Here is a 9,419-nt window from a genome sequence, read left to right as displayed (position 1 = left end):
ATAACTTCCTTTAACCACACACACTGTTTCCACTTCCTCTCCTTCTATTCTTGAACCCATTCTAATCAGGCTTCTATCACAACACTCTAAACTGATTCTTGTCAAAACCCCCAGTGGCCTCCACATGGCCATGTCTAAAGGTCAGTCCTCCAGCCTCTGTTACTTGGCTTATCAGCAGTATTTGGCACGCTGATCACTCCCTCCTTGAAACTCTCTCATCACTCGGCTTTCAGGACATCACACTCGGCTCTCCTGCTTCACTGACCTCCTGACATTGGAGAGCCCTAGGTGTCACTCATCAGGTCTCTCCTCTATCATAACTCACTTCCTAGGTGACCTCATCCAGTCTCATTGCTTTATATAGTACCCACATGCTGAAGATGCGCAAATGTGGTATCCTTAGCCATCATTTCCCACTTAACTCGAGGTTCCTATTATCCAACTGCCAGCTTGACAGCTTCACTTGACTGTCTTAATAGATGTCTCAAATGTAACATGTCTGAAGTCAGATTTTGATACCACCCTTTCCATCCCCACTCTTGCCCCCAATACCCTTTCCAGATTCTTCCTCAGCTTAGATGGAATCTCCATTCTTCCAACTGCTTAGGCCAAAATACCATTAAAGTGTGTTGTTTTTGGTTTTATCTGACCTAAATCCAATCCATCATTAAATCCTATTATTCCTATCTTTGAAATATATCCAGAATCCAACCACTTGTCAACATATCTATTGCTATCAACTTGGTTCCAAAACACATATAGACTGTGACAACAACTTCCCAAAAATTCTCCCCACATCCATCATTACCCCTCATACTTGATTCTTCACATACCAGCCAGACTGAAACGTAAGTCAGATTATGTTACACCTCTGCTCAGAATCCTCCAGGATTTCCTAGCTTTACATTCTTACAATGCTTATCCAGCCCTCTGTGATCTGATCCAACTATGTCTGGCCCATCCTTCTCTTCCTTTCTCTGCTTTAGTAACTTCCTTTTTCGCCCTCAAACATACTAAGCATGCTCTGCCTCAGGGTTTGCACTCACATCATTGCTGCCTGCAGTGCTCTTCCTTCAGATATCCATGTCTCATTCTCACTTTACCAGGAGTTGGCTTAAATGGAGCCTTATCAGAGCAGTCTTTCTTGATCACCCTGGATAAAATGGGACTCGTATCCCATCACTAACCCTCTTCTGCTTTTTCTCCCCAGCATTTATCACCACTTGACATATTTGTTCATCTCTTGTTCTTCACTAGAATGCAAACTCCATGAGAGTAGGCACTTGGCTGCATCCCCCGTACCTAGAAGGGTGCTATGCCCATTGATTGGCTAAACCAAAATAAATTGGGCAAATCAGAATAAATACTTCCCCTTGGCATTTGTTTCCTGCATTCTGTTTTTCTTCATTTCTATACCACTCGATTATTTCCTGGATCTCTTTAAATGTGTGTCATTCAGTAGGAAGCAGCCCTATTAGGCAAACTCGCAAGCCAAGTCACCTTACAAGCTCTGACCCTAATTTAATACTGAATTCTCTCACCTCATCTCCCCCAGTAGATTCCACTTTTGCCTGAATGCCTCTTTCTAACTTCACTGAAACTAGAGTGTGGGTTTGTTTTGCAGAAATGGATTTTATTTCATTTGGAACTTTTAGAAACGTACACAAAGTGAGGAGAAGGCAAAATATTTTCACCAAGCAGAAGCACCAAGCCATCTGTCATTGTGGATATTGTAAAAGGAAAAAATACCCAGTGATCTGGCAACTGATGTTCTCTGGTGCCTGACACCATCATTTCTGTGGCAGGTATGAAGCTAGACCCAGTTTCAGGCCACCTCGCTTTGCATCATTTGTTGTTTTCTTCCCATACACCACAAGAGGGCAGTCTTTCATCATACTCTACTTGAATTATACCAACTCTGTGGCGCAGCACTTAAGAATTTCAAAGTGAAATTAGAATATTGTGCCAAAATTATTCACCAAAATAAAATGAAACACAGGCTTACAATTTTATCCCAAAAGTCCTGTGACAAAAATACATCCTTAAATGGAAAGTCATCAGTTTAGCAATGATACAGGAAAAAACTTCCCATGTGATTTTATAGATCACATTTACAGCAGTGTTTGTGGAAGGATGTTTTTAAGAATTGGGGCACTGTTTCCTTTTTTGAATTCATTCATTGTGGCAAATTGTAGTACACAGATGTGTTTTATCTCTGCAGACGGTAAAGGAGACTTTTATTAGCTTTTCATTTCAAGATATCTGTGTGTACTGTATACAAACAACAGAAGTTAAAGGAAGAGTAACACTCAGATTAGGCATCCCAGTTACTATGTAGTAATTAAAACCAATGCCTATCACAAACAAGTCCCTTAGGTCTGACAGATTCAGTCATTGCTTTCTCTGGGCAATTCCCTTTTGCTGCAAACCACAGAGAGATAATTAAAAGAAAAACAGATCATTGAAGAGTTAGATGTTTTATAGCCAGATTTAACCCTAAAAATATGTCCCTAAGACAAGGATTAAGTTGTACACAGGACCTTAAAGAATATTTTCTAGCACCTTTCTACACCTTTCCCTGCTCTATATTTTAAATGGCCTCTTGAACCTAATCAGATTTTGCCATGATAGCAATTGTAAAAATCAGTTATGTTTTTAAAAAAACTATTGAAAAATGTATGAATAGTCTAATCTCTCTTATATTCATTCCTCGTGGAAAAAGAAAGGCACAACTCTTAAAAACTAAAGGAAGCCTAAAGAAGAAACCTAGACTTGGCTACATTTTAGAAGAAAATGAAGCCTTCTGAGTCTTATTCTCTGGCTTTGATCTGGTTGTCAGTCGGAATGGACTTGCCCAAGTGATGGCCCACAGAAAGGCCAAACTTCTTAGCTTTCTGCCCTTCCTGGACCTCCTTTTTCATTAAGAATCCTGCCTGAAAGTTTAGGTCAAAGAAACTACTTGGAACAAAATATAGTGGAGTCTCATCCCAGATATTCTCCAGGCGTTTCTTCCATCCTTCCAGGACCTGGAGTCGGGCATCCGCGGGAATGTGCCCAATGCTGTATGTCAGTTGAGGTTCTAAGACCTGGAAGCCACAGAAATGCAGAGTGCCACTCTGGGGATACACAAAGCACAAAGGTGAGTCACTATAAACCCCGAACAGTTTGTACCACATACAAACCACAAAGGTTTATCTGGGCTTTCCAATAAGACACTGACATGGAGGCGGAGGCACCCTGCAGAAGCAGTTCAGAACTGTATTCTCTCACCTTCTGCTCCCAGACCTAGCTGCCTGTTATCTATTTTAGCCTATTCAGCGGTGCTTTTCTTCATATAAATAAAACCTTGAACCTGTGCCAGCCTAGAATCTTCTGCTAGAACTGTCGGAAGTTCTGTTCCATAAGGGAGAGTTGCAGCTGCTTGGTAGCCGCTCCCTTGCCTGCTGTTCCCTGCCTCTCCATAGAACTAGATGAATCTTAACAAACGGTGCTTATCATCCATTCTCCAATAGTAATACTAATTCTCCAATATTATAGGTGGCCACCTCATTTGCTCTTCTCTCCACCCCTCTTCCTTAGAAGAGATTATCCTGAGCCCAGTGACCACCAAAAAGCATACTTCAGACTTCAGTTTTATTCACTGAACTAAAGCATTTCTTAAATTGGGGGTGGAGGGCACTCTAATAGTCTGTGAGACTATTCTTGGAGAAGGATAGGAAGATTGGAGAGATGTCAGTCCCCTGGAGAGAATCAGACCACGTGGCTGCACTAGTGCTTGGTTAGGAGAGTGGTGTATGGACACGTGCACATGGGTTATTCTGTAAGCACAGGGGCCTGGGAAGACAGGGTAAGTCTTAAAAGAAAGCTCCCTGTAGTTGTGAATCATTACTATGCTTTCACCTCAGGTCTGTTTTCAGTTGTTATCTTGAGGATCTGGACCCCATAGAAAGCTCAATTAGGTAATCCCCCTGAAGGTTCACTGAAAATGAGGTACCTGAATTGGCCAGAGAATGATGTTCATGTCCCCGTGGACGCCCTGCAGAGAGTACATGGAGTCGCTGCCACCAGTGGTGATGGACAGCACTGCCTTCTTATTCTGTAAAAGAAAAGACCTCACCCTGAGCATCTCCTTGGTGACAGGAAGCTAATGAAACAGCCCCAGGGAGAACACAAACATCCACCCATCTGCTGTTGATGTTACTCCTCTGAGCCACTCAGTATGACTCTGCAGAAGTACCTGCCTGGAAGGCGGTACCACAGACAGACAGACATGTGAGCAGCGGCAAGCCAAGGATTCCATACTCCTGGGTGTGGCAAATCCGGGGAGATTGTCATGTAAATGCAAAACCAGTGTTGACTGCTGGTGCCTAGGAGTTATTTGTTTACTGTTTCATTCTGTCTCCCTACAGTGCTAGGCATAGATCTAGGCATGTAATCTAGAAGGTCAAATATACTTTCTTATATAGTAGTTGGGTCTCTGAAAAATGAAGACGCACTATTTATTTTTACTATGGAATGTTTCAAACATAAAGAAAATAGTACAGTTGACCCTTGAACAATGTAGGGGTTAGGGGTACTACCCCCCACACAGTAAAAATCTACATATTACTTTTGACTGACCAAACATGTAACTGCTAATAGCCTCCTGTTGACTGGAAGCTTTACCAATGAGAACAGTGGATAAACATATTTTGTATGTCATATGTATTTATACTGTATTCTTAAAGTAAGCTAGAGAAAAGAAAATGTTATCAAGAAAACATAAGGAAGAAAAAATACATTTACAGTACTTATTGGGGAAAAAATCCACATATAAGTGGACCTATGCAGTTCAAACCTGTGTTGTTCAAGGGTCAACTGTATAATGATGCATCTACCACCCAGCTTCAACCCTCGGCAGATTGCCATTCTGGTTGTATCTAATCTCCTTACCTCTCTTTTCTTTGGGGTATTTTAAAACAAATCCTAAACATCATGTCAAAATGTCTGTTAAACTTAATTATGCATCTCTTCCAAAGGGACCTGGAGCCGGACCGTAGTATCTAATTGTGCTCAAAACTCTGCCTCAGGCCGAATCTCCCCAGCACCCAGCTATTAGAAAAAGCAGAACTATCCACCTACCCGGAAAGGTCCCTTGTCATACATGGCAGCGTACGTGTAAGCAAACTCCCCGATGAGCACTCGCTCAAACCAGCCTTTCAGGATGGCAGGCACTCCAAACCACTGCAGTGGGAACTGTGGAGGAAACGACAAAGAGGTCAGCCCGGGGCCGGCACCAGCTCAGGGTCCTCACTGAGGGCAAACCTTTCTTCAGGCCCCATATCATTCCTTCTGGAGGAGACAGTGCATTTAGAGACAAGAATCATCTCTCGTCAGTCAACCTGACACTCCTATTTCTACCTAAAGGTACAAATGTTGGGTAGGTCTGAAGAAGGCCACATGGAAATGTTTGTTTCTATGAAATCATGTTTGGCAATGCAGTTTAGACAGCAAGGACTGCAGACCAATGTGTGATACCTAAATCAGTATCAAGTGCTTGTCTTAAAGGTTTGGTATCAAAAATACGAAGCAGCCCTAGCTGGTTTGGCTCAGTGGATAGAGCGTCGGCCTGTGGACTAAAGGGTCCCAGGTTCGATTCCAGCCAAGGACACATGCCTGGGTTGCAGGCTCGACAGCCCCCTTCCCCCTGCCCAATAGGGGCCATGCAGGAGGCAGCCGATCAATGATTCTCTCTCATCATTGATGTTTCTGTCTCTCTGTCCCTCTCCCTTCCTCTCTAAAATCAATAAAAGTATTTTAAAAAATATGAAGCATGTACCCTGTGCTCACAAATGTAAAATCCTATCAGTTAGGATAAACAGAACCACTCAGATTTGCAAACAAATGATCAGTGTGACTAAGGTTTATCAGGGAATTCCCATGAAAAAGTCTTGTTGGGACTTTGGCCCTAATAAAAGCAGAGCAAGAACTATCATCAGTATTTATCCTCCTTGACTCATGATTTAAAGGCAATGGCAATGGAACAAGCCCAGACCAAAAAAATCTAGGACACAGAAGGAATTTGTAGGAATTGATAGCTCTCTCTTTGAAGGATTGCTAACCTACAGAAAAGGGGTAAGGAAATAGAGTTTTAGAACAGAAAGAACACTGGATTGAAAGTGAGTTGTGTTCTCACCCTGAACCTGTCACTAACTTGATGCCTGACCTTTGCCACACAAACCCCAGACCACCTTTAAATTTCATTTGCTTCATCTATAAAAGGTGGGGCTTGAATGATCTCTAGCAGCATTTCCTATTACATTTATGACTCTCCCACTGACAGGGACCAGACCTGCAGCTTTTAGGAAGAACGGATAGGTAGGGTGTCTAGGCAAGTAGATTAGCTTCCCTTGGATGTGCTGCAGTCAGAGTTGAAAATAGACGTGGTTGGTTGCCGAAACCGGTTTGGCTCAGTGGATAGAGCGTCAATCTGTGGATTAAAAGGTCCCAGGTTTGATTCCGGTCGAGGGCATGCATCTTGGTTGTGGGCACATCTCCAGTGGGAGATGCAGGAGGCAGCTGATCGATGTTTTTCTCTCATCAGTGTTTCTAACTATCTCTCCCTTCCTCTCTGTAAAAAATCAATGAAATATATTAAAAAAAGAAAATAGACATGGTTGGCTTGCAAGGCTTTAAGAGTTGACTCTCCCTCAAGTTGTTTTTGGAGAAGTGAGTAAACCGAGCAGGGGACTAGCCCTTGGCACCTTGATATGAATTAAAGCACTCCTTCCCAGGACACGTTATTCCCACATTGAAAGACTCATATAGAGCACACTGATTGTTCTAGAACTAGACTTTTCCTGTCATAGCTGGGAAACTGTTAAAATAAATATTCAAGTCTGCAGTGCTTACATTGCCCTTTAGTATGTTGCTATTTTGCAGTGACAACTTGCACAGTTGTACTGACAGGATAGTAAGGAAAACATATGCGTTGAATAGAAGCTAAATTAAAAGACCACCGAAGTCCTTTCCAATTCTAAAATATAGTGATTCTGAGATGCAGGATTGAGAGCCGCTACTGCTCCTGCCTTGGCTGTACTAGGATAAGAAAGACACAGTAGACAACCTGGACCAAGAAGGCATCCTTTGTGGCTAATGGCTTGTGGCTTTGATTCATGGCAACAGGCCTTGGGTAGAATAAGACTGCAAAGGTAGGATTCTTTGCAGATGACTGAATAATTGCAAAAACCACAGCCAATATCACCATTCTTAAGATGGTTTCACTGTCATATACATTCCATGTTCAAGATCAAGAAGCTAGTTGGAATTGATAGAAACAAAGTCATTGAGTACAATCTGGTATTTTCAAAAAAATATGGCTTAGAAGAGGCATATACATTTCCAGTACTGACTGCTAAATGGTGAGGTGGCTTCCAGAAGAAAGCCTATGGTTTGCTGCTGAAACACAGTAAGCAAGACGATACATATCAGCTGGTATCACTCCATAAACTGGCCAGCTGCTAACAGAGAGAGGGAATCCAGACTTCACTGAGAGATCCCATGAAGAATCACTAATTGTTTTATTGCAGCATTATTTACAATAGCCAAGACATGAAAGGAACCTAAGTGTCCATCAGTAGACAAGTGGATAAAGAAGATATGGTACATATACACAATGGAATATTACTCGGCCGTAAAGAAGAATGAAGTCTTACCATTTGCAACAGCATGGATTGACCTAGAGGGTATTATGCTAAGTGAAATAAGACAGACAAAGACAAATACCATGTGATTTCACTTATATGTGAGATCTACAGAACAAAATTTATGAAAAAATAAAATAGGCTCATAGTTACAGAGAACAGACTGATGGTTGCCAGAGGGGAGAGGGTGAGGGAGCTGGGTGAAAAGGTGAAGGAATCAAGAAGTACCTATTGGCAGTTACAAAATAGTCATGGGGATGTAAAGTACCACATAACAAATATAATTAATAATCTTGTAATACTAAGTATGGTCCCAGGTGGGTACTAAACTTATGGGGGGAATCACTTCATAAGTTACATGTCTAGCCACTATATTGTATACCTGAAACTGATATAATACTGAATGTCAACTGGAATTGAAAAATTTTAAAAATCACTAATTGAAAAAAAAGATTAAGACTGACACATCATCTTCAAAGTTGCATTCACATTTTCTGAGTAACACAGCCCGATTCACAGCATCTATAAATCTGTGTAATGCTGTACATTTGAAGTAATGACCTTTTTTTTTTTTTTTTACAGAGAATGCAGTAAAGGGGGTAAGTGACTTTTCTAAGATCACATGGCTAATTAGAAGTCAGGTCTAGGACAATACGAATTCAAGTGTTCTACTCTGGCCAGTGTGGCTCCGTTGGTTGGAGCCTTCTCCCATGCCCCGAAAGGGTTGTGGGTTTGATTCCCAGTCTGGACACATACCCAGGTTACGGGTTCAATCCCTGGGCAGGGAGGGTACAGGAGGCAACTGATCAGTATTTTTCTCTTTCTCCCTCCCTCCTCTTCCCCCTTCCTCTCTCTCAAATTTATAAAAACATATCCTCAGGTGAGGATTTAAAAGAAAGAATTCAAGTGTCCCTACACCCTTCTGATGTCCTACCACACCTGAAAAATCACAAGGTCTGCAGCTTCCAGCTTCTTTTGTTCAGCCACAATATCTGGGCTCAGACGGCCTTCTTTATAAGCCAGAACAGACTCGGCAGGATACTTAAAGTTCTCAGGGTCCTTCAGTTTACCTGCAGAGAGGAAAAAGGGGAGGGGGCGGTGAGGCCTTGGAGCCAAGGTGGGACCAGAGAACCCACAGGCAAGAAGTTCCACAAAGACCTAACTAAAGGGGGAGCGGCTCCTACCTGTAATGTCCTTTCTGGAGATGACGGGATTGAAGTTCATGGCATACAGGTCTGACACAGTGACCCCCCATCCTTTCCTCTTCAGAGCCTCTACAGCAGCTTCCTTCATGGCATAGTTGAAGGATGTCCTCTCTGCGTGAGCCAGTACGATCAATGCTTTTCTGCCTATTTTGACACACCCAAAGCATATGGTAAAAAATAAGTTACCAGCCTATCAGATTGGCAAAACAACTTAGGACAAGCAACATCGAGGGCTATCAAGATTGCAGGAACACTGGCACATTGCCAGCGGGAATATCAACGCCTCAGCCTTTAAGGAAGTTATTAGGCTGAAGCTCTTAAAATTTTAAAGGCACGTAAACCTTTGATCTAGCCATCCAACTTCAAGGAATCTGTTCCCCAGACTGAAAGTATCAGGACACAGGAGCAAGGATGTGTACTGTACCATTCTTTCCATTGGCAAAAATCAGGAATAACCCTATTGTCTATTTTGGGGGGAGCATTTAAATAGATTATGGTACATACATACTACAGAATATTATGCTGTTAACCA

The 9,419-nt window shown here is 42.2% G+C and overlaps 1 protein-coding gene across 1 annotated transcript in view; it reads right to left on the bottom strand.

Moving 5' to 3' along the window:
- Positions 1-2,205: 2,205 nt before the first annotated feature.
- NQO1 (NAD(P)H dehydrogenase, quinone 1) overlaps positions 2,206-9,419 on the bottom strand; it is a 10,805-nt gene continuing 3,591 nt past the window's right edge. Inside the window, exons 2-6 of the mRNA XM_006760342.2 lie at positions 8,867-9,031; positions 8,622-8,752; positions 5,122-5,235; positions 3,995-4,096; positions 2,206-3,116 (exon numbers count right to left, since the gene is read on the bottom strand). Of these exons, the coding sequence (XP_006760405.1) occupies positions 2,811-3,116; positions 3,995-4,096; positions 5,122-5,235; positions 8,622-8,752; positions 8,867-9,031 (818 nt within the window). The 3' untranslated portion in view covers positions 2,206-2,810. The remainder of the gene's footprint in view (positions 3,117-3,994; positions 4,097-5,121; positions 5,236-8,621; positions 8,753-8,866; positions 9,032-9,419) is intronic.

The sequence above is a fragment of the Myotis davidii genome, unplaced genomic scaffold (assembly GCF_000327345.1).
Source record: "Myotis davidii unplaced genomic scaffold, ASM32734v1 scaffold1437, whole genome shotgun sequence".
NCBI classification, from domain to species: domain Eukaryota; kingdom Metazoa; phylum Chordata; class Mammalia; order Chiroptera; family Vespertilionidae; genus Myotis; species Myotis davidii.
Note: the sequence above shows the minus strand (reverse complement) of the source record. Positions and strands in the feature narration are given on the sequence as shown.